The following is a 25,583-nucleotide window of genomic DNA, read 5'->3' on the forward strand; positions in this document are numbered from 1 at the left end:
TTTAAATGACCACTTCTCTCTGTCCTTCTCAAACATGTACTCCACTTCCTCTCCCAGACATCTGTGTATAGTAGACACCCATCCTTGAACATCACCCCAGCCTCCATGGCATATGCCAACAATCCATGATGCAAAATCAGCATCTTGAAAGACAGAAATGGCCTGAAAGATTCAGACAGCTGAGAGCTGTTGGTGGGAGGATTGCTCTGTGTGGAGAGACACACACCTGAACTCGCCTTTCAGCTTAAGGAAATAATGAGAAGTAACCAACACACCCAGGAAATTATGCATCCAAACCCAGTTGCATATATGGAAACACTGTCCACGTGGTATGCAAACTGGCCTGACTGTGATTGGGCACAATGGTATATTTAAGATAAAAGACCCTGGGAAGGCCAGGCACAGTGGCTCATGCCTGTAATCCCAGCAGCTGGGGAGGCTAAGGCAGGAAGACTGCAAGTTCAAAGCCAGCAAGGCCCTAAGCTATTCAGTGAGAGCCTTTCTCTATATAAAATACAAAATAGGGATGGGGGTGTGGCTCAGTGGTTCAATCCCTGGTACCCCCCCCCAAAAAAAAGGGGAAAAAAAGACCATGGGAAAATCATCCCCACTGCAGCATGGATCCAGGGGTCTGGCTACACCAGCTACCTCTTCCTTTCAATGTTTCCGCAGATTTGGAACCTGCCTGGTAGGAAAAAGGCAGCTGGAGAAACCCGCTCTGCCCCTGCATGACAATCTGCCCCAGGGGGATTCTGTGGGTCTGGGGGGCGACTAACCCACCAAGACAGGAATGTTACCATCAGTGTCGGAGTGGATGACATCAACGAACTGGGCATCGCTGGGATCTAATCTGTCCTGGGGGGGTCTCCCATTGAATAAAGGGCCCGCAGGATCGAGACCTGGAAGGAAAACAGAGTGGCTTGGCAGCCTCATTCCATGAGTCACTGGCACTGTGCCTCTGATGCCTCCCAGGGAGGATGGTTCACAGGCTGCAGGCTCCCCTCTGGTGGGCGAGCACTCACATTCCCATCCTGCTTTGTCAGGACTCCATTCCACAGCCCTGCAGCTATTTCCCACAGTAGAGATGGTTACCTTGACCAGAGCCCTGTGAACCGTACCCTGACTTCAGAAGGAAGCACAGCCCAGGCAGAGCTCCCCACACAAGGGGGCAGTGGCGGGGATACACTGGCTCCTCAGGAAAAAAGCACCACAGGGTGCATAAAAGAGAAAAACTAAATGCTATATCTTATTTTATCTCATTTTTGGTGATCCAGAAACCCCATTCAGTCCTTCCTTCTTGTTATTAATAAAACTCCTTTATAGCTTCACTGGTATTCATATCCCAGCTCGTTAATTTGCATTGCAAACCTGCCAGAGAAGCAGGGCAGCTATTTTATAGATGAATGAACTGAGGTTTGGAGAGATCAAGCATCATGAGGCGAGCCCTGCCTCTTGGGGCAACCTCCTCTGGGTGTTGAGCTCTTGGTTTCACCACACAGAGCTTAGCAAGCTCAACAGGAAAGGGCAAAGCTCACTGGCCAAGCCAGGTATCAAAGAGGTTGCCAGTCCCTGTAGATACCGCAGATATCACCCACTCCATAAGTGCCTGGACTCAATTCTTGCCAATATTAATGTTAACATTAACATCTTGTCAATATTAGCTGGGCGTTTCTCACATCACTGTGAAATAACTCGAAACATAGGGGAGCAGCCCCTATGATATTGTAACCACAAAATAAAAACTTAAAAAAAAAATCCAGAGGCTCAAAAAGGCACTTATTAGAGCCCTATGTAAAGTGAAGATCTCAAGGGACATCTCCCTTGAAGCTTTAACCTGTGAATATCGCTTTTTAAAATTTTTGTTTTGGGTGCTAAGGTTTGAACCTAGGACCTTGAACACGCTAAGTTTCTGCTCTACTACTGAGCTACACCCCTAGTCCCTACAAATGTCATTTTAGATGACATCTCCCATCCCCCGTGTTACATATAAAATCCAACTTGAGCCTCTTTCCTTTAACTCTCCTGGTTCTAGCTTCAATCTCTCCATTTCTCCTCTCCCAATGCACTTTTGCTTCCTGGAGCCATTTATTTATCTACCCTCTTTTCTTATCTTCCCCCTCCCAGCCTTTCTTCCTCTTCTGTCCACTCCCAACTGAAACTGGTGTGGGAGGAGATGGGCAAACACCCAGTCCATATGTTGTTTTCAATACAACATAGCTTTAGAAAGAATGTGTCCCCCACCAGGAAGCTCCTCCTCCCTCCTCACATCAGACAGCACTACTTCCTGTCTAAGACAATGAAGAATGAGAGCCCCAGTTTACAGCAACCTCCAGGTCACTGGCAGAGAAAACATCTAGAACAGGGCAATTGTGAGAGTGTGAGGGCACTGTTCATAATCACACCAGGACAAGAGGTACAAACCAGGACTGTCACAAAAAACTTGGACTTATAATATCCATAGTGATATGCCATAGCAAGTGATCAGCTGACAATGTCAGTCAAAAAATTGACCAAAAATATACGCGCTCACCAGGCATGGTGGCTCACACCTGTAAACCTAGCAACTCGGGAGACTGAGGAAGAAGAGTTACAAGTTCAAAGCCAGCTTCAGCAATTTAGTGAGGCCCTAAGCAACTGAGCAAGACCCTGTCTCAAAACAAAAAATAAAAAGGGCTGGAGATATGGCTCAGTGGTTAAGAATCCCTGGCCAATCCCCTGCACTTAAAAACAAACAAACAAACAAAAACCCCAAGAACCCTGCACATGGTATGAACAGACAGACATAAAGCACCACCAAAACAAAAACACATTTTATTTAATGCAAAATATTGTCATGTCCATGTAACCAGTAAAAAACTTAATATTTTCTATATTCTGTGTTTTTTGTTATTCTTCTTCTCAGTCTTCTAAAGCTAATGTGTATTTCACACTTACAACAGATTTCAGTTTGCACTGACCACATTTCAAGTACTTGGTGGTCATATGGGACTAGAGGTTACTCTATAGTTTCTCCAAGTGTGGAGCTCAGACCATCTATATTTTCTGGTTAAAAATACAGATTCCTCGGCTGGGGTTGTAGCTCAGTGGTAGAGCGCTTGCCTAGCATGTGTGAGGCACTGAGTTCAATTCTCAACACCACATATAAATAAATAACAATAAAGGACCATCAAATATATATATGAAACAAAAATACAGACTCCTACCTCCAACTCAGGCCACCCCATTGGCATTTTCTCCAGCACCCCAAGGCAAGTTTCATGCAAACTTACAGTCAAGTTTGAGAATCAAATTTAAAGTATTCACAAATTATCCAGGTACTTGAAATGTTTGCAACCCATTCACCATCCATCATCTTCTCTTGGAGAAGTTAAAGATAGGGGATGGGGATGTAGCTCAGTGGTAGAGTGTTTGACTTGCTATGAGAGGAAAAACCAAGAGATATTCGTGGAGAGAGGCAAAAAGAGGGGCAGAAGAAAGAAAGAAATTGAAAACACAGCATCAAGCAGCCATCAAGACCATCAAGGTAAGTAATAGACAGAGCCATCTGATCCATGGGAGTGAGATGTGAATTGTGTCCTTAGGTTACAGGTTCCATTCCCACCCTGCAACCCAGTGAGCCCACCCAGGCAAGGCCGAGGAAGGGGAGTAGGGAGGGGAAATGCTTTCTGCCTCAGCTGCTCTTGGGGAAGATGGAGACTAACCTTGGGATTCAGAGAATATGGAGGTTGAAAAGGGAGCTGTGGATGATCAGCTGAGTCCAGGCTACGGGGCAGGGTCACATGGGCCCAGAGTGAAAGGAAGGCTGGCCTGGGAATTTCCATGGTTAGAGACATCACCTGTTGTAGTTCACTTTCAAAGTAATTGTGGGAACTGATTGGCTGGGAGGCTTAGGGGTGCACCTGACTTGCAGATAGAACGAGACATGGTGGGCTGCAGAACAAATGTTGTTCATCTCCACCCAGACTCTGCTCAATTGATGTCATGTTGGTAGCTTGAGATCAGTCGTGGTGGGAGTTTTAGACCCCAGAAAATCAGCAATTGCTACAAATCAGGACCTGCTTATCAGCCTATCTCTTTTTCTATTCTCTTCCCCTCTCTTCCTCTTTCTTTCTTTCTTTCTTTCTTTCCTTCCTTCCTTCCTCTCTCCTCTGCCTCTTTTTCTCTCTCTCTTTTTAATTCCCACAAATTCAAACTCAAGCCATCTGACCTTTTTACAGGAGGAAAAATTTTAAAGACACCTTGCTTTCCAAAAATAGTAACAATACATTTTCAAACTGAAAAAACAATTTGCTTCCCCAAGAAAGCAGATTAAACAAGATGAGGAATCCTGAACCTTCAGATTAAAGCGAAATTTAAACAAATAACCAGGACAAACAATGTGACCTAAAATACATAGCCAGAATTGATGCCAGTCAATGTAAGATGTGCATGTATGGGAGAAAGAGAAAAAGAGATAAAGAGAGAGGGAGATAAACAGATAGGGACAGAGACAGAGAGATGGACACCGAGTCACAGGGATAGAAGTGACTTGCCCAGGGCAAGAGTTGGGGCTGTAGCTCAGTGGTAAAGCACCCCAGTACCTCAAAAGAATGGGAGAGTTCAAGGTCTTGGAAATAGAGAGCCACCCTTACCCTCAGCCCTTTGTGAATAGCTGTGGAAAGTTACTAAGCTCTAGGTAAGAGATCCCAGCAAGGGAGTCTTTGTTTGGGGTTTAACCTGCTGCATTTCTGAGTGTTTTCATTCAGTGTTTGCTGAAAAACTGATATTTACAGAGTCAGGCTCAGCAATCAAAATTCCGATATCATTTTCCTACCATGAGACTACTTCTGGGGACCGTGATGTACTAGGTATATAGTTCCACATTCTAGATTAAATAAAGGAAGAAGACTCTTTTCAGGTCAAATAGATCAAATTCCCCAGGACATTGCAGTTTTCCTAGGTATAAGAGAAATTAAGTCACCACCCGTCTCATCTGAGGCATACAATTTGTAAAGTGCTTTACATATATTTGATTAAATAATAACCTGAGGTTAACATTATTATGGTTTATCTTTTGCAGAATGAAGTCCTTGCTTAGAGAGGTTAGATAATTGGAAGAGCTGGCTTCAAATCCGAGGACTAGGACTGCCTGTGTAATATCCCCCCAGTGACAACCTGGCCCAAGCTACACCCCACAGACCCACAGGAGTCTTACCTGTAATTCTCCCCAACTGCCCATCATACATTTCTCCAACAAATCCAGATATGTGGGCTCCTAGACTTACTCCAATCATATAAATGTTGTCAAGAGAAGCTCCTTCCGCCTGGAATTCCAACAAGTCCATAGTTACACATTCTGAGGAGTCAAGGAATTGACTACATTTGGAGAAATTTCCTACCTATTGACTTTGGAGAAATATTCCTAAGTGTCTTACATCTATTGTCTCATTTAAATGTCACAAGACCCCCACAATATAAATACTATTCTTTTCATTATTCGAAGAATCTGAGGCTCACTGAAATCGTGGTAGAGATCGGGAAGTTGAAAGCATAGTAGAGCAGGATTCAAACCCACCAGCCCAACCCCAAACTTGTACCTTAACCTTTGTGTCATGGTGAGTCCACTCAAACTGTTTTTGTTTTTGTTTGTACTGAGGATTAAAGCCAGGGGCCCTTAACCTCTGAGCCACATTCCCAGCCCTTTTTATTTTTTATTTTGAGACAGGGTGAGGCTGACTGTGAACTTGCAATCCTCCTGCCTCAGCCTCCCAAGTTGTTGGGATTACCATTTGACTCCCACTCATGCTTCTGCTAGAAACTAAGTGGACACATCTTTAGTTGTAGATGGACACAGTACGTTGTTTATTTTATTTATTTATTTTTATGTGGTGCTGAGAATCGAACCCAGTGCCTCACATGAGCTAGGCAAGCACTTTGCCACTGAGCCCCAGCCCCAGCCCTAAGCAGACTGGGGAAAGGGATGACAGTACAATTTGATGAACACCCTTATCTTCATCCTGGCCCAGAGAATGAAGTCACCATGGAGAGGGAAGGAAACAAGGGAAAAACCTGGAGAGGTGGACCACACTACCCATAGGCTCCTGGGACAGCTTGTCCCGAATCATTCAAATATTCTTCTCCCTAGACGGTGGTTTAGGTGGGGGCTTGGATAATACTCATGTCACCTATCTTCTTGATTTCATGCCACTTGTCATTGTTGCTGTTGTTAAAAGGAACAATGCATGAGGTGGGTCACTAAATAAATTTAATTTCTGACCTTTGTAAGTCTTCTAGAAACATTAATTATCTCATCAGATCAGTTTTGGATAACTGGGTCACTAAAGTTCTGGCACTTCTAGCAGAAAGAACAGCTACCAAAGTTGAAGCTCTAGATGTTTAAACCGGGAAGCTCCTAGACAGACTGTCTCTGACCCATAAGACACTTTTATATGAACTAGAAAAAGAGCTGAGCATAATGGTATATGCCTATAATACCAGTGGCTCAAGAACTTGAGGCAGGAAGATCACAAATTTTGAGACCAGTCTGGGCAACTTAGTGAGACCCTATCTCAAAATTAAGGGGGAAAAAAAAAAGTCTAGGGATATAGCTCAGTGGGAGAGCATCCCTGGTATAAAAAAAAAAAAAATCTAAATTAAAATTTTAAAAGGTTAGGGATGTAACTCAGCGGTAGAGCACTTAAGCATGCACAAGGCCTTAGACTCAATGCCCAGTGTCACAAATGAGAGAGAGAGATAGAGAGAGAGAGAGAGAGAGAGAGAGAGAAAGCTTCCCCTTGCTATGATACTTTGTTGTCATATGTGGGAAAATTATCATAGTAAACATGAAAAATATGTAAATCTACAACATCTACAATGACAATGCTGCTCCCTTACATCAGTGTCCTGTGCGGTACACAACCTGCACCAAAATACCTGTGGACCTTACTTAGGGTCCTTCTCTAGCCCTCCCTGGGCCTTATTTAGATTTGCAGAATTTCACAAAATTGGCCCCCTTTTCATTGAAGATATCTCTTGGCTTTAAATCTCCAGGTAATTAGTCAGTTTCAATTTAACCACAAATCATACAAGAGAAGTCTTTCTTACCAACATCTGGTCGATAAATTCCTTCAAGATGATGGCTACTTTTTTGGTCTTATTAGCGGCGTGGGTGTATATGACGGTGGTAGCTCCTCGATTCCAATCAACAACAACCACGTTCATGTGTTCTGCAGAGAGCAAAGCCTCTACTAAGTCTCCCATCCAAACTGGAGCGGAACCTGTTGGCCGGAATCCATGAATAATGAAGGTGGTTTTCTTGGTCACATTCAAGTTCCCAAAAGCTGTTGAGTTGATGATTTGTGCGCAGGTCTGGTTTCTCTTCGTATAGAGCATCAGCCTCACCTGCAGCCCAGTACCCACCACCGCACTGTGAAAGCTCAGTCTGGTGAATGAAGGGCATGTTTCATCTGCATCTGAAAATAAAAAATAAATGGCATCATGACACCAAGGCTGCAAGAGGGTGCTGTCCCTCATTCACAGGAGCACTCATGCTCCTTACAGCACCTGGCCGAGGGCTGGATCTAGCTGAAATGAAGCTGCAAAGTCTCTCTTGATTCAGTGCTCAGAGGTAGCAACCTCTGGTTTCACCAGAAAACTATTCTTCCAAATCCTACCCTCCTTCAGGATCTAACCCAAGAGTCACCAATGAAGCCTTTTGCAATCCTCCAGACATAAGTACTATCCTCACCCCAGAATTCCCCAAATTCCTGCATGTACCTCACTGGCAGCACAATGAAATCACCCTATCAGGTATACGAGTGTGTGGCCTACTAGACCAGTGTCCTTGAAATGGTGTCTTATAACTTGTATGTGGCTCACAGTGCCCTGCACATGGTAGCGGACTCAGTAACTGTATCTGCAAGATCCAAGCACTTCTATTTTTTTTAGTTGTCAGTGAACCTTTATTTTATTTATTTGTTTGTTTATTTATTTATTTATTTATATGTGGTGCTGAGGATTGAACGCAGTGTGTCACACATGCTAGGCAAGCGCTCTGCCACTGAGCAACAACCCCAGCCCCCAAACGATTCTTTTCTCTGTGCAGAATACCTGCCTGGGACAGCAGTAGAGGACTCAGAGGGCATGCTCTGAGCCCTTCTGCAGCATCTCAGACTGCTGAGCACTGTACCAGCTCTTAGCCACCCCTCCCCCCGCCCCGGTCTTCTGTACTCCTGAAGCACCACCTTCAAGCCTTCCACCTGCAGAGCTCACTCTAGAGGTGGCCTGGGAAGAAAGGCTGAAGATGAGAAGGGGAAAGTAAGAGAGAGCTTAAAAACATGCCACACTCAATAACAACAGCAACCCAACAAAAACAAGAAGGCTGGGGATGAAGGCTGGGGATGTAGCTCAGTGGCCCAGACCTTGCCCTAGTATGTGTAAACCCTGGATTCAATTTCCCAGCGCTAGAAAAAGAGGAAAAAAAAAAAAAAAGTCACAGGGACACAAGAGAGAGCTTGAAGAGCTTTCCATTGGCCAGATCAGATCTGAGAATTCTTGAGCTCACTTTTATTTTTCCCTATGCTGGGGAATTAACCCAGGAACATTATACCTCAGAGATACATTCCCAGCCCTTGATTTTTAAATATTATTATGAGACAGGGTTTCACTAAGTTGCACCAGCTGGCCTTAAACTTCAGATGCTCCTGCCTCCCTAATAGCCGAAATTACAGGCATATACCATCAATCCAGATGAGCACGAAATTATTAAAGACAGTATTGAATTTGACTTATAGGGCTTTGGGGAAAAAATAAGAATCTTCAACCATACAATAAACTGATGATAAGCAAAGAAACAAATACATAAATGGAGAACAGAAGACGATTCTTACACATTTTATAATCATCATAATAAAGATTAGTTAGGAAAGAATCATTAATAAATTCTAAATCAAGGTAGTGGGGAAATTTTGATGAGAAGCATATTTGTATGATCTTAGAATGTCTCCCACAGATTGCTGTTTAGTACCAGGGAAGATGTGGTAACTATAGAGAGGAGAACTGGCTAACAACCTAGTTATACAATTTAACATCACAGTGAGGGGCAGGAAGGTGTCATGTGCCTGTAGCTATAGGTGGCCTACGTAAGATTGCAATGGGGAATGTGGAACTGGACTCTGACCAAGAGGAAAAAATCAGACACACAAAATGAGAAAAAAAAAAAAAAACTTTAAAAAATTTCAATGTTATAAGTGGCGTAGAAAAGCTATGGAACATGCTGAACATGGTGGCACATACCTATGATCCCAGAAGCTTGGGAAGCTGAGGCAGGAGGATCATGAGTTCAAAGCCAGCCTCAGCAACTTAGCGAGGCCCTAGCAACTCAATGAGACCCTGTCTTTAAATAAAATACAAAAAAAAGGCTGGGGATATGGCTCAGTGGTTAAGTGCTCCTGGGATCAATCCCTGGTACCAAACAAGAAAGAAGAAAGGAAGAAAGACTGTGGAAATGCTCCAGACTGAAGGAGATCAAAGAGACAGAAAATAATGAATGCAGTTCCTATCCCTAGACTGGTTCCTGTAATGGAAGAAAAAATGCCATAAAGTAAATTATGAAATCAGTTGTGGATATGAACACATCAAATAAAAGTATTTCCTTGGTGTTAAATTAATTGAGGTTGTTAACTCTAATATGGTTATGTAAGAGAAAATCCTAATTCTTAGGATATAACTGAAGTACCCACAGTTAAAGGGTCAACTTATTCTCAAATGATTCAGAAAATATATTATAGGTGGATAGATGGTAAATGATAAAGTGTATGTGGCAAAATGATAAGAAGTGAATCTAGGGCTGGTGGTGTGGCTCAGGGCTGGAGCATGTGTTTAGCACACTCAAGGCCCTAGAGGTGAAAAAGAAAAGAAACACACTTACACATTGCTGGTGAGACTGCAAATTAGTACAACCACTTTCCAGAAAGCAGGATGGAGATTCCACAGAAAACTTGGAATGGAACCACCATTTGTCCCAGCTATCCCACTCCTCTGTTTATACCCAAAGGACTTAAAATCAACATACTATAGTGATGCTGCCACATCAGTGTTTATGGCAGCTCAATTCACAATATCTAAGCTATGGAACCAAACTAGGTGCCCTTCAACAGATGAATGGATAAAGAAAATGTGGTATGTAGACACAATGGAATATTATTCAGCCATAAAAAAGAGTGGTTTTATGACTTTTGCCAGTGAATGGATGGAGTTGGAAACTATTGTGCTAAGTGAAATAATCCAAACCCCCCAAAATCAAAGGCTGAATGTTCTCTCTACTATGTGGAGGGAGAGGGAAGAATAGAAGCCACTGGATTAAACAAAGGGAATGAAAGGAAGGGAGGGGGTAGGAATAGGAAAGACAGTAGAATGAATGAAACAGTAGAATGAAAATTTTCCTATGTTCATATATGAATACATGACCAGTGAAGCTCCATATCATGTACAACCAGAGAGTGGGATCCTAAGTAATATTCCATGTATGTATAATATGTCAAAATGCACTCTGCTGGGCTGGGGATACAGCTCAGTTAGTAGGGTGCTTGTCTCTCATGCACAAGGCCCTGGGTTCAATTACCAGGACCACATACACACACAAAAAAATTCTACTGTCATGTATATCTAGACAGAACAGTTCTTTTCTTTTTTAAAAAGAAAAGAACTGATAAGTGAATCTGTGCAAATGGCTATTGGAGTTCTGTCACTTTTTCCTTTTTAATGTTTTAGCTTTTCCAAAGGTTTAAAAATATTTCCAGGGCTGGGGATGTGGCTCAAGCAGTAGAGCGCTCACCTGGAATGCGCGGGGCGCTGGGTTCGATCCTCAGCACCATATAAAAATAAAATAAAGATGTTGTGCCCACCAAAAACTAAAAATCAATATTAAAAAATTCTCTCTCTCTCTCTTTAAAAAAATCTTTAAAAAATATTTCCAAATAAAAAGGCTTAAATAGAAGAAATGAGACAGGGCCATATTAGTAATAGACAGAGGGGTGGGAAGCTGTGAATTTTGGTACCAGGAAGAGAAAGTAGATTGATCCTTAGAACTTCTGCTCAAAAGGGGATAGGTATTTTGAAATAATGAAACATCAAGTTGTAAGATGAAAGAGAGGGTAGGAATGAAAAAGACCTTTGGGATCCTTGGCTATTGAGATAGGAATTTTACTTTTGCAATATTAGATAAAACCTTGGTTAAGAACCACCATCAGGCTCCCAGACACAGTGATATAATGATTGGGAAACTACTAGTTAAATCAGATTAATTTTTTAATTTAAATATTTATATTTAAGTTTTAGGTGGACACAGTATCTTTATTTTACATTTATGTGCTGAGGATCGAACCCAGTGCCTCATACATGCTAGGTGAGCGCTCTACCATTGAGCCACAACTCCAGCCCCAGATTAATTATTTTAAAAGGTGCCATGAACCACCACCATCCCACCCTCACTGCCCTGCTTGACTGAGAGAGAACAAGTAGATAGCAAACTGGGGAGGCTCCTTCATGAGCAGACACAAGGCATGTGGATGGCCATTCTTGGAGGGAGGGAACCCAGGGGGAAGACTATCAACTTGCAACAGGCCAACAGAAAACAAGAGGCCCACTGGTACAGGCCTGAAATCCCAATTACTCTGAGCCTGAGGCAGGAGGATCAAAAGTTCAAGACCAGCCTGGGAAACTTAGAGAATCCCTGTGGCAAAATAAAAATAGCTAGGAGGGTAGCTTAGAGGTAGAGTACTTGCCTAGCCTGTGTGAGACCTTGAGTTCATGCACGCAGAAGAAAGAGGAGGAAGAGAGAGAGGAGGAGGAGGAAGGGGGAATAAGAAGAAGGAGGAGGAGGAGAAAGAGGAGGAGGAGGAGGAAGAAGAGAAGGAGAAGATGAAGAAGAAAAAGAGGAGGAGGAGGAGGAGGAGGAGAGGGAGGTGGAGAAAAAGAATAGAGAAGGAGAAGAAGGGGAAGAGAAAGATGAAGCAGAAAGACAAAAAAAAAAAAAAAAAAAAAAAAAAACCCTGAGAAACATCTATTCTGACTTCTTTCAATGAGAATTTAGGAATCATTTGCCCTGTGCCCCAATTCTCTCTGCACCTATACTTGCATACACAGAAACTATTCCTTCCTAACTATGAGCCCCAGAACAGCCTCCATCCTCTCCTGGATGCATTTATTTGAAACCTCTTTCATATAAAAGGCTTTGGTGCTCAAGAGTGAGTGAAGAGGGCTGGGGTTGTGCCTCAGTGGTACAGCACTTACCTAGCATGTGTGAGGCCCTGGGTTCAATCCTCAGCACCAAATATAAACGAATAGATTCAATTAAGGTATTGTGTCCATCTAAAACTACTGTATACATCTATATATGTATGTGTGTGTGTGTGTGTTATATATAAAGAGTGAGTGAAGTTCTAAAATAGAATGAATGAGCAAAAGAAGACCAAGATGGATAAAAGTTAAAGAGGCTTGGAAACCCTTCGCCCCCAAAAAGAGGTGCTTAATTTTAAGCCCCAAACTCAAGCACACCCGGTAAGGCGTAGGGAAGCATGACAGTGTAAACATTTCAACCTCTTTCACTTCCTCTTCCTGTAGATCATGTGCTCCTGAGAACGTGGACCGAAACTTGTCAGCTTGCTTGTGGAGCAAGTCTTAGAGCAAATAATTGTTCAATTAGTCATCTTATCGAACAGGAGTTGTCATAGGGTAGGGCTGAGTCTCCAGTGTTGGCCATCAGTAAAGCTGGGTTTTGTTCCTGTTTGTGTGACTGACTCACCAAGTGGCCTAGGGAAATCATGTTGTCTCTCAGTTGCCAACTGTTTGCCCAGGGGAGGGATGCTGTTGAGAGTAATTCTGAATGACGTCATACTGGGAAAGAGATATCCCTTTCCCAAGAAGATGATTTAATTGCTAGGTCTGATCAATTTGAGCCAAATGAACATTTTTTAGACCAGTGTGTCATAAGTCATATATCTGAGTCTTTGAAAGGCTCAAAGAAGAATTGTGAAATTTGGGGACAGAGTTGTTTTTCAGCAACAACTGCCAACTTCAGTATCTAGGAATAGTTTGGCCAACATCCTGGATTGACTCAGTCTTTCGTAGCAGCTCTTAAAATTGATAGGCATTGAAAGGTACCAAGGACAGAACAAATAGATTTTTAGTTTTCATTTGAGAGAACCATCCTGACATCATATATTTTTTAAATGTCCTAGCTATTTCTGTAATGGCACTGTGCCCGGAGAAGTGTGTTATAAGTAATGCATGAAAAACAGTAGATTTTTCTTGTTTCTTTCTCTCAGTTTAAATGATGTAAGAGCTTTCTATGTATTATCTCTTGTCCTCTGAGAGCATATGCATTTCATTTGATGGTCTTTTTTGTTGTTGTTGGTTTTGTTTGTTTGTTTGTTTGTTTTGTTGGGTTTTTGTTTGTTTATTTTGGCATTGGGGATGGAACACAGGGCCTTGTGCGTGCTAAGCAAGTGCTCTACCACTGAGCTGCATCCCCAGCCCAAGAGTCCAATTTATGCTAGGTTCTATGTCAGGAAACATTTTAGAAGGAATATCAGGCATTAGTAAAATAAAACACACAAATCAATATAAAATTGCTACCTGTGATAATGAGCCATATCAAAGATACCGTGTGAAATAAGAACTCAAAGAGGGCCCTTGGCCTGACTTAGGGATCCCAAATTTTTTTTCTCTTACATCATCTGGAAATAATGTATCTCACTGTGGAAATTTTTAAAAAGAATAATGAAAGTATAATAATATCAAAGTATAATAACATCACACTCAGGCAAATTCAGATTCTCCAAACTACTAAGCCTTAGTGTCACAGATTTTTCCATTACCTAAACTTAAAGTTACATCCTTCTTTATTTTAATGTACTTCTTTTGCCTTGAATATCACCAAATCATATTTTTACCATAACTCTACCCTCTTTTTGTTGACATTCACCTGGCATGTCTTTATTTATCCTTTTTACCTTTTAAATCCTTTTGTTTTAAGGCATTTTATATTAAACCTCTAGTTCAGCTCTATTTTATGACCCAACAAAGAGCCTTTAAAAGAACCATAGGTGAGTTTATCTCATTGACTTTTATTGGCAGATATAATGGTGGCCATAGAAGTGCCTTGCTCTGCCTTCAAGAGAGCTTTCTGTAGAAAGCACAAAGGCCAGGCACCATGGGCATGCCTATGGGTCCATCTACTAGGTAAATTGAGGCAGGAAGATTGCCTGGGCAATTTAGCAAGACCTGTCTCAAAATAAATAAATAAATCTGTAGGGAGCACAGTTGAGTGGGTCCATGGCCTCCAGCTGCTCCACAGCATTAATATGGAAGCCATGGCTCCCCCAGGCCACTCCCAGCAGGTGACTGAGCACTGTGGGGTCACCTGTGCCAGGTCAGGCAGGCCATTCCTGCCCCATGTAGGGTTCCTCTAACCAGTTACTTAGGCTCAGGGACTTCCCATCAGTCTGGCTGAAGTACTCTCAGAACCGTGTGCTGGGGGTCTGAGGCTCTTCCTGTCCAATCCTTGCTTTCCTCTCTTCTTTCCCAGCTGCCAGACCTGCCTCACGGTGCAGAGGCTCTCTGCCCACTCCTGCGCCCTCTTCCCTGGACGTGCAGTCCCTCCAATAGCTCTCTTGCCCATCCAATCCCATCTTGGTGTCTGCTTCTCAGAGGACCCGAATGGACAAGTCAGTTTACTACTGTGATGCTTTATTTGCTGGTTTTAGTGCCTTCTAGATTCACTATCATTTGCTATATAGACTGTCCTCTTTTGAGGTTTGTTTATTTTTTATTTATGTATTCTTCCTTATGTTGTGAAGTTTATGCTCTGTTTTAATTCTTCTGGTATTTACATTTGACTTTATATGAAATATTTAAAATGATATTTCATGAAGACTCAAATGTATGGGCTATATGTCAGAAGCAAACCACATGCAGAATTGCTGCAGATTAGATATGTTTATTAAGACTGTTATCCACCAGCGTAATCCCTGGCAAGATTTTTGAGTATCTGAAAAACTATTTCAGCCAGGTGCAGTTGTACATACCCGTAATCCAAGCCCCTGGAGAGGCTGAAGCAGGAGGATTACAAATTTGAGATCCTATCTCAAAAGTAAAAAGTAAAAAGGGCTGGGAATGGAGCTCAGTGATAGAGCCCCCCTGGGTTCTGTAAAAAAAAAAAAAAAAAAAAAAAAACTACAAACAAACAAAAAAATCAAAACTGCATTTCAGACTGTCTTGGAGCATGTTCTGGCTTCTACCATGTGTTCTGCTGCCGATCTTTGCCAGAACAATTCTTTCCTTTCTCTGCCCTTGTCCTTACATACTCTTGCACAAACATAACCTTTTTTTCCCCATTGCCAAAGTACAGTCAATCCTCATGATTTGCAGATTTCAGGTCCACAAATTTATTTGTAATCCCCAAATCCTTCATGGACATGCACATAGTAGCAAACAATTTGAACCACCTGACATGCAACCTTTCTGCTGAGGTTGAACAAAATAATGTTCTACTTTGTGTGTTTCAGCTTTCCCATTCTAAGGAACATCCTTTTCAGCCACTTAGTAAGAGCCAATTAGTATCACGTTTTTTGCTTCCTGAACTACCCACAAATATTTAACTCCTGGCAAGGATTTTCAGCCATATTGGTTATTTCATGGCTTATAATGGCACCCAAAGAACTGAAATGCTGTCTAATTTTTTATGTGTGGGGGGGGATACTAGGGATTGAACGCAGGGGCGTTTTGCCACTGAGCCACATCCCCAGCCTTTTTATTATTATTTATTTATTTATTTAGAGATAAAGCCTTCCTAAGTTGCTGAAGCTGGCCTTGAATTTGCTATCTTCCTGTCTCAGCCTCCCAAATTACTGAGATTACAGGCATGTACCACCATGCCCAGTTCTAAATAAACAGTTTTGGAGGAATACATGGAATATATCTTATCCTGGACCACGTTACAAATTAATTTAATCTCCTTGGGGACAAGTTAAAGTACAAGAAAAAAAAAGTTTCTGAAAGCTCTATCATAAAAATATATGACTGTATATAGAAAGTCCTGTGTTATTCAGTCTGTACATACACCTGCGTATACACACACCTGTGTTAATGCTCATAAACTGCCTAGCAAGAAAATGAAGGTGGCCTGGGCCCAGGACAGAGTTGATTGGAAACATTTCCCACTGCACAATAACTTGGGGTTAGAAAATAAAAAATAGACTTTTAAGCAAAATTTTGAAATTTTGTTCATTATGCATTTATTAACATTGAATTTGATTTTATAAAATATTGTATTAAAAATCACTTATCTACATTGCTGAATCTTGGCACCCTCCTCTCTTTAGAGTTTGAAACTGAGCTGAGGCACAGTGACACATGCCTGTAATCCCAGTATCTTGGGAGGCTGAGGCAGGAGGATTGCAAATACAAGACCCTAAGTAACTTAGTGAGACTCTGTCTCAAAAAAAGGAGGGGGCGGCGCTGGCAATGTATTTCAGTGTTTAAGCAACCCCAGGTTAAATCCCCAGTAGGAAGAATAAGGAGGAGGAGGAGGAGGAGGAGGAGGAGGAGGAGGAGGAGGAGGAGGAGGAAAAGAAAAAATAGTAGTTGTATCTGGTGAGTGCCACTTAACTCACAGCTCTCACCTTATCTATCTCACCCTGATCCTGGTCCTGCTGTCTAGATTGTTAAAAGAATTACAGCTAATGTCCATGAGGTCTCCAGAGTACATGGTAGATGCTAAAAAATTAGCAATTGTTGATGATAAACTTCCTCAGAGGTTTCTCTCTCTCTCTCTCATATATCTTTAGTATTTATTTATTTATTGAGAGAGAATTTTTTTTTAATTTTTTTTTTTTTTTTTAGTTTTCGGCAGACACAACATCTTTGTTTGTATGTGGTGCTGAGGATCAAATCCGGGCCACACGCATGCCAGGCGAGCGCGCTACCGTTTGAGCCACATCCCCAGCCCTATTTATTTATTTATTTATTATTATTATTATTTAATGTAGTGCTGAGGATCGAACCCAGGGCCTCACATGTACGAGGCAAGCACTCTACCACTGAGCCACAACCCCAACCCCACCAGAGGTCTCTTAAGAAAACTAAATGATGAAAAATTGTGCTCTACATGTATAACATAAAATGAATTGCATTCTGCCATCATGTATTACAAATTAGAATACATAAGTAATTTAATAAAAAAAAGAAGACTAAATGAAATAATGTAAGTAAATTTCATGGCATCTGATGTGTAACAGATAATCAATAAATATTTATTCTTTCCCTTCTGTCATTTTTGTTTCCTTAACTAAGGATAACGAAAGCTCTATGAACCTATATATACAGGTGGCAGTGCTTCTGCTTGGTCAAAGCACTAGACTAGGAATCTGAGACCTAGGTTTGGTATTTGCTCATGAACAGGGTTTAAAAAGTGTCCCAACATGTTTCTCATGCTAAAATGAAAGAGTAATTCTTCATTCCCTTGAGATTTAGCTAACTTCTAGCATTCCTTTTAGACACAAATTCTGATTGGTAAGCTAGCTGATTTGATGATACAAGAGAATTCTACTTACTTACCAAAAAAAAAAAAAGACTGGATGTGTAGTGTAGTTCAGTGGTAGAGTGCATGTTTGGCATGCATGAGATGCCAAGTTCATTCCCAGCACCACCACCACTAAAAACAACAACAAATTTCCAGAGCAATCTTACTAACCAAAGACAAAAATTCATACCTTAAAAAATAAATATAGGGCTGGGGATGTGGCTCAAGTGGTAGCGCACTCGCCTGGCAGGCGTGCGTCCCGGGTTCGATCCTCAGCACCACATACAAACAAAGATGTTGTGTCCGCCGATACTTGAAAAATAAATATTAAAAAGTTAAAAAATAAATATTAAAAAAAATAAATATAACAAAAATGTTTTTATTTTAATTGAAAGACCTAAAATAACCATACTTAATTTTTATAATTAAAATGCTGATCAGATAAGGGTTGTGTCACCTTAATGTAAGCACTTTTGTTTTTTCTGCTAATTAGATATCCTCTAGCTAATAAACGTGGTTCATCATGCTGCAACAGGTTGAACCTCATTCCCAGCCAAAAAGAAAATATAAAACAAAACAAAAAACAGGATGAATAAATGAAAGAAGTCAGCCAAAAAAGACCATATATTATGATTCCATTCTTATGAAATGTCCAGAATAGGGAAATCTATAGAGACAGAAAGTAGATTAATGATTGTTGAGGACTGAAGAGGGGGCTAGATGGGGTATGATAACTAAATGGCACTGACAGGGTTCCTTTCTGCAGTCATAATTTTTTTTTCCTTTAGTGCTAGGCATTAAATCCAGGGCCTTGTGCATTCTAGGCAAGTGCTCTTCTACTGAGCTAAGTCCTTAGCCGGAACTGTACACTTTAGATGAATCATACAGTATAGGAATTAGACTTCTATAAAGCTGTTAAGGACTGGAGATGTAATTCAGGGATAGAACACTTGCCTAGTGTGCAGGAGGCCCTGGGTTCAATCCCTGGTGGTGATGATGATGATGATGATGATGATAGCAACAACAAGTTATTTAAAAATGGTTCCTGCCAAGTATGCTGGCTTATGCTTATAAACCCAGTGACTTTAGGAGCCTGAGGCAGGAGGCTGAGGCAGGAAGATCACAAATTCAAAATCAGCCTTAGCAACTTATCAAGCCCTGAGCAACTTACCGGAGACTCTATCTCAAAATAAAAAAAATAAAAAAATAAAAAAAGGGCTGGGAATGTGGCTTAGTGGTTAAATGCCTCTGGGTTCAATACCTAGTACACGCCCCCCAGTGCAAATATATGTATGTAGTTCCTAAATCCAACATGGTGGCACACACTGTAGTCCCAGATACTTGAGAGGCTGTGGCAAGATCACTTTAGCCCAGGAGTTCAAGGCCAGCCTGGGAAACATAGAGATCCCATTTCAAAAAAACAAAAATATAGTTCTTATAATTTCATGAAAAACCAAAATGGAGGCAGGAATAGGGGAGATCTATTGAAAGTAACTAAGAGCAAAAGTTTTACTTTTTCTGTCAAAACAGACCTAGGCTTTCAGTTTTCCAACACATTCTTTTTCCCCTGCAGGCTGAGGTTGACAGACCCTGGCTCTCTCCCACTGTAGGTCCAATAAAGTCCCTAATCTTGATTAGGTGGATCCCAATCAGATAGAAAACTGATTCCCTGAGGTAAGACTAGTCGCAGACAACCCCTCTCCCTTTCCAAAGAAACTTCCTGGGTGTCCTTTTGCTGTGTCTTCACAGGGTGCACTACCCTGGAGCTAAATACAGCTGCCTCAGCCTCATCCCACTCAGCCCTGGCTTTTTAACTCCTACCTATTTTTGGAGGAACTGATTACATTCCCCATTTTTGAAGGAGAATCTCTTTAGAAACGTGAGTCTACTTATATCCATAATGGTTCTGTAAAAACAGAAGATGGAATTGAGGGGAAAAAAATAACATCTTGAGATGCCCCCATGTGTCAGGGTGAAAGAAAATCTCTGTGATTCTCTGGGAGTCAGTAGATAAAGGTAGGATCACTGTGAGCCTCTGAGCATGGCTGAGTCAGCTTATTATTAAAAATGAAGCTTTCAGGCTGGCTGCAGGGGCGCAGGCCTGTAATCCTAGCAATTTAGGAGCCTGAGGCAAGAGGATCACAAATTCAAGGCCAGCTTCTATAATTTGGTGAGGCCCTTCCTCAAAATAAAAAGGGCTGGGAATGTAGCTCAGTGGTAGAGCACTCTTGGGATTCAATCCCCAGTAACAAAAAAAAAGGTGTCCCAGGCTAGATTGTGAAGGGATTGCATGGTCAAATCTAGTGGAATACTTCTTATTTCTCTTTTACTCAGGACAGAGATGGGTAAGAAGCACAGAGGCAGAATATCTTCTTGATTCCAAGGATACCTCTTTTTTTTTTAATAATCCGTTGAATTTGGGGGTAGGGGGATACAACCCTGAAAACAAGACCAATGCCAGATTTTCTCATTCTTATCTCTCTCATCCCCCCCCCACCCCACCCCCCACGTACTGAGTAGGGACACTCTACCATTGATCTACATCCCCAGCGCTTTTCAGAGTGAAAAATAAAAAATGTATTTTGAGACAGGGTCCAACAAAATTGCTGAGGCTGCTCTCCAACTTGCTGTCCTCCTGCCTCAGCCTCCCAAGTAGCTGGGATTACAAACGTGTGTCACCGCACCTGGCTCACTCTTATTAATCATGTGCATAAATCCGCCCATTTACATCCCCAACCTCACTTTGCCTCCACGTAACAGAAAGATGAGTCACGTGCCAAAACCTTACAAGTCATTTGACATTTCCAGTATCTGAGAAAGTAGTTCCCTAATTGGGGCACTACAAGTAGATTCCCCTTAGTGCTTCCCTGTAATCCCTGTTCCTCAAGAGGCTGAAGCAAAGAGGATGGAGAGAGGCCAGCCCAGGAAACATAGTGAGACTCCATCTCAAAAAAAAAAAGTAAAAAGTAGTCCCCCCCTCTTCCAGTTCTGTTACCCCATATACCATGGTCTCAAAATAATAGTACAATACGGTAAGATATTTTGAGAGGACATTCACAAACTTTGGTTACAGTATATAATTGAACTACTTTATAATGCCTCACTGTGTGTAATTTATAAATTAAACTTTATCATAGGGTTGTATGTGCAGAAAAAAGTTTAATACTATCCGCGGTTTCACGCATCCACTAAATGTTTTCAAACATTATCCCCCAAGGATCAGGGAGAACTACCTTAAGCTGTTTTCTCTGGAAAAATATCTACCAAGTTTTACCCAGTTGCCATAGGCCAAAATATAGTAGCCAAGTAAAATTTAAATATACTTACAACAAACAGCCTTAATTTAGACCAATATTTATCAACATATGTTCCTTGGACTATCTGCAGCTGAAAACCTTCAGCTTGTATTAAGAATGCAGATTCTAGGGATCTCTCCCAGACCCGCTGAGTCTGGACCTTTGAGGATGGAGTATCTCCCCAGGTGGTTCTAGTACACTTTAAAAGGTAGCTACCCATTGCTTTGTTCACTGGTAAAATTAGGGCAAACATTCCTAACATAACTTCAAAAGAGATAAGAACAACAAAACAAAGATCTCTGAAGGTGAATGACTTGTGACCTTGGGAATTCTGACTCCCAGTTTAATATTTGCTCATTTTTCAACTGCAAAACAAAAGAAGGGAGAAATCAAAAGTCAAAGTATTTGTATATACACTAATATACAAAATAACTTCTGGTATTGGTTGCATGAATAACACTCTCCCCAGCCAAAGATCCAAGTTCTGGTTTTGTATTCACTGAGAAATCTAGTTTTAGCTTGCGGCTATATATTTTTTTTCCTTCTAGCTATAGTTAATTGTTTTTTATCTTTGCTTAGATTCTATCATGCTGCAGTGACATTTTTCTAGAGTCTTTGAAGATTTTTCTGCCTGTGGGGATAGCCCGGATTCTCCCTTGAATGCATATTCCCCCTTGAATATATATCTGCTTTCTTAAAATAAACCCCTGTCAATACCTTTAGAAAAGAAAAGAAAGAATAATAGAATCATCTGAAACAAACTTCATTTAGGAGGAGATGTTAAGTAAAAAGATGGGTCATAAACCAGGGGAAGTGGTGCAGCCCTGTAATCCCAGTGATTTGGGAGGGTGAGGCAGGAGGGTCATAAGTTCAAGGCCAGCCTCAGCAATTTAGGGATACCTGTCTCAAAAAATAAAAAGGACTGGGGATATAGCTCAGTGATAGAGCACCCCTGAATTCAATCCCCAGTATTACCTTCCAAAAAAAGACAGGTTAAAAAAATTAAGTTGTCATTGTTCCAAATTTGCACTAGATATATATAAGAAACTACCCACAACACCAACACCACAGGTTTTTGTGTTAGGATTAGCCTTCTTTCCCATAAGATATCCCCAAATTTATGTTCAATTTTTAAATTTAAAAATGATAATATATACCTCAAAATGCTAACTTCTCAGTTAAAAATTTCATCATTAGTATAATTTTAATTTATTAAAATCTCAAAAGCATTATTAAGAAAAATGTATTTATACACCAAAATCCTAATAATGTATTTTAAATTATTCATTTCCCGTTTAACTTGTATTTACAGGCATACCTACAAGTTTTTAACATAGTGATAGTTTACAAACTTGAGTTGTTTTTGTCTGCTTTGTACTATTTTTAAAACATGTTTGTACATTTCTACAGAGCACCAGAATTATTTTAAAAGTTACTTTTAAAAAATCAAGCTGATATTTATACTTTATCCATTCCTGTAAGTAGGAACATTTCTGTTGTATCTAGTTCCAAGTTACTATAAGCAATATAATTAGAATTATCTCTGCATATGAAGCTTTTTTAATTTTTGTCCTCCTGGGGTCCAACCCAGGGTCTCCCACATGCTAGATAAGAACTTTGCCACTGAGCTATATCCCTTTTTTTCTTGTAAAAGTTATTACTTCAAGATTCCCAGAAATTTATTACTTTAAATTCCCAGCACTGGTTTTATAAGTTCAAAAGTTATGACCATCTTTATGAATCTTAATATATAACATATTTTCCCCTTGCTATTCAAAAATTACACCAATCTTCATTACCACAAGCTATATGAAAAAGAATCAAATTCCTAAAAAGGCTGACAGGTACAGTTTTTTGTTGTTGTTGTTGTTGGTTTTTTTTTTTTTCATTTCAGCATTTCACTTTATTTTTGTTCCTTTACCACATATATTCGTGTTTTAATTTTTATTTCTTCATTATGATTAATACTTTTAAAATCATCAATGTGATAGTTACCATTGTATAAACTTTATGTATATAAAATTATATTTTTATAAGAGCAATTTAAATATTCCCTTAGTACGTGAAAGCATAAAAACCCATCCTGTACATGTTGGATATAATAAAACAAATTTTTAAATTTCCAGGAAGTACTGGTTGGGAGCGTAGTTCAGTGGTAAAGTGCTTGCCAAGAATGCTTCAAGGCATTGGGTTTGATCCCCAGCTTCTCAAAAATAAATAAATACATAAATAACTTTCCAGATAATAAGAGATCTCATTTCATAGAGGGAAAAAAGCACAAAAATTTTAGCTATGAGAGAAAATATATTTTCCTATATTTTTAGCATACTTAACATTTGTACAAAAGTTAATTTTTAAAAGATTCTTTAATTACCGAGAAAAAAAAATATCTTCAAGATTAGAAAGTGCATTTAACCCCCGTCTTCCTTAAAAATGATCCCATAGAACTTAAAAAGTTCACTGAAGGACATGGCATGATAAATGCAAGATGACTACTACTATTTTTTAAATACTTAAGAAAACCATTCACTAAATGACCTACCTGATCTCACCAAGCACGTCAAACTGATAAGTAAGAATAACTTCAGCATATGGAACTGCAGAGAGCGTGTGTCACATTCACAGAAGGATAATTTACTTCGCAGAGCCTTAGAATTTTCACTTCGGGGTTTTGCTCACAGTGAGCTCAGATATCTAATCCAGAGGTGTGGTGACAACAGGAAGTTCCCAAGGGACAGACTGTAGCCCTGTCTCTCCCCGCCCTTGACTCCTCCTCCTTTCAATAAAAGGTCAGGTACTTTCAACCTTACACAATTTTATGCATATTAAGATATTATAATTTGTATTTGCCAAATGACGAGTTCAAAATAGTTTCATTCTTTGTGGGCGGTTTATTAGCTGTTTGGCTTGGTATGTTGAAATCAAGTGTGTCTTGAAATCTTTCCCTGGCCAACTCCTTGTGAATGAAATGCCAACTGCATTTAGGATTCTGTTGGCCTGTGTGTACAAAACTATTTTTATGTTAATTCATGCATTCATTCCTTATAGGGCAGTCTTATTTATTTTTAAGCACATTTCTTTAGGACCAATTACATATCAGTATTTGTAAAATATATCTGTTTCATATTAAAGGAAACTTTTTTTGTACTGTATTACATATCTTTATTTTATTTTGTTCCCTCCAGAGTTCTGATCTCTAAAGTTCTTCTCTTTTGGGGACTGGGATTGTAGCTCAGTGGTAGAGCACTTGCCTAACATGTGTGAGGCACTGGGTTCAATCCTCAGTACCACATAAATAAATAAAGTAAAGGTATAGTGTCCATCTACAACTAAAAAAAAAAAAATTAAATAAAGTTCTCTTTTTAAAGGAAAAGTAAATACAAGGGGCTGAGGATATAGCTCAGTTGGTAGAATGCCTGCCTTGCATGCACAAGGTCCTGGGTTCAATTCCCAGCACTCCCCCACCCCACAAAACAAAGGAGATACAAAAAACTTAAATACAGAACCATGCCAAAATATAATCCACCTCAGTGTTAGAAGTAACTACACTTGTGTTCCTAGCTACAAAGTAGTAAAGGACTGTAGATGGAGCTCAGTACTAGAACACTTGCCTAGCATGTGCAAGTCCCTGGGTTTGGGCACTGAAAAACAACAAGAACATAGCTACAAAAGTAATTTAATGGGGGGTGGTGGCTCAGTAGCAGAGTGCTTGCCTAGCACATGTGAGGCACCAGGTTCAAGCCTCAGTACCACATAACAAATAAAATAAAGGCATTACAACTACAAAAAAAATACTTTAAAAAAAAGTAATTTAATTCCCTTTCTGGTGAAAGTGCTTGCAACACCAAAAAATAATATAGAAAGATAATCTAAGAATACATTTTCAAGGCTGGGGTTGTGGCTCAGTGGTATAGCACAAGCCTAGTATGTGCGAGGCCCTGGGTTCAATCCTTGGCACCACATAAAAATAAATAAAATAAAGATATTTATTTTATTTATTTTTATAAATAAAAATAACTACAACTAAAAATTAAATATCTTTTTTAAAAAAAATAATACATTTTCATCCAAAGCATCAGACAAAAGCCACCAGTCTCTTTGCATTGTCTATCAGAAATATATTTTTTTATGAAGTAATACCATCTCTCATAAATCGATCAGTTCTCTTTGTGTCTGCACCCCACTTAAGTAACAGGAGATTCCTTTGCAGAAAGTATCTTTTAGTAATGCTTTTCAAGGAGTCAACACAATACAATTACCTAGGGAGATTTTAAAAGTACTATATAGGGGCTGGGGTTGTGGGTCAGAGGTAGAGCGCTCGCCTGCCATGCGTGAGACATTGGGTTCAATCCTCAGCACCACATAAAAATAAAATAAAGATATTGTGTCTACCTATAACTAAAAAATAAATATTAAAAAAAAAAGAAAAAAAACTATATGTAGATGACTATGTCATGCCTCAGACTACCTGGTACTGGTCCACTAATGAGAGTTCAAACCCCACACCTTCTACAGGCCTTAAGCAAAACTTTTTTTTTTTTTTTTGGTACCAGGCATTTAATTCAGGGGCACTCAACCACTGAGCCACATTCCCAGCCCTATTTTGTATTTTATTTAGAGACAGGGTCTCCCTGAGTTGCTTAGTACCTCACTTTCACTGAGGTTTGCTTTGAATTCTTGATCCTCTTACCTCAGCCTCTGGGGCAGCTGGCATTACAGGCATTCCC

General features: G+C 40.3%; 1 protein-coding gene across 2 annotated transcripts in view; it reads right to left on the reverse strand.

Annotated features, from left to right (window-relative positions):
• Window positions 1-23,577, reverse strand: part of Liph (lipase H) — a 45,480-nt gene extending 21,903 nt beyond the window's left edge. Inside the window, exons 1-4 of one of the 2 annotated variants that reach the window (XM_015499954.2) lie at window positions 23,399-23,577; window positions 7,084-7,451; window positions 5,195-5,303; window positions 798-899 (exon numbers count right to left, since the gene is read on the reverse strand). In XM_015499954.2, coding sequence (XP_015355440.1) covers window positions 798-899; window positions 5,195-5,303; window positions 7,084-7,451; window positions 23,399-23,447 — 628 coding nt within the window. In that variant the 5' untranslated portion in view covers window positions 23,448-23,577. The remainder of the gene's footprint in view (window positions 1-797; window positions 900-5,194; window positions 5,304-7,083; window positions 7,452-23,398) is intronic. The other variant, XM_048804025.1, reaches the window with a different exon arrangement.
• Between the last annotated feature and the right edge of the window lie 2,006 nt (window positions 23,578-25,583).

The sequence above is a fragment of the Marmota marmota genome, unplaced genomic scaffold, assembly GCF_001458135.2.
Source record: "Marmota marmota marmota unplaced genomic scaffold, marMar, whole genome shotgun sequence".
Taxonomy (NCBI): Eukaryota; Metazoa; Chordata; class Mammalia; order Rodentia; family Sciuridae; genus Marmota; species Marmota marmota.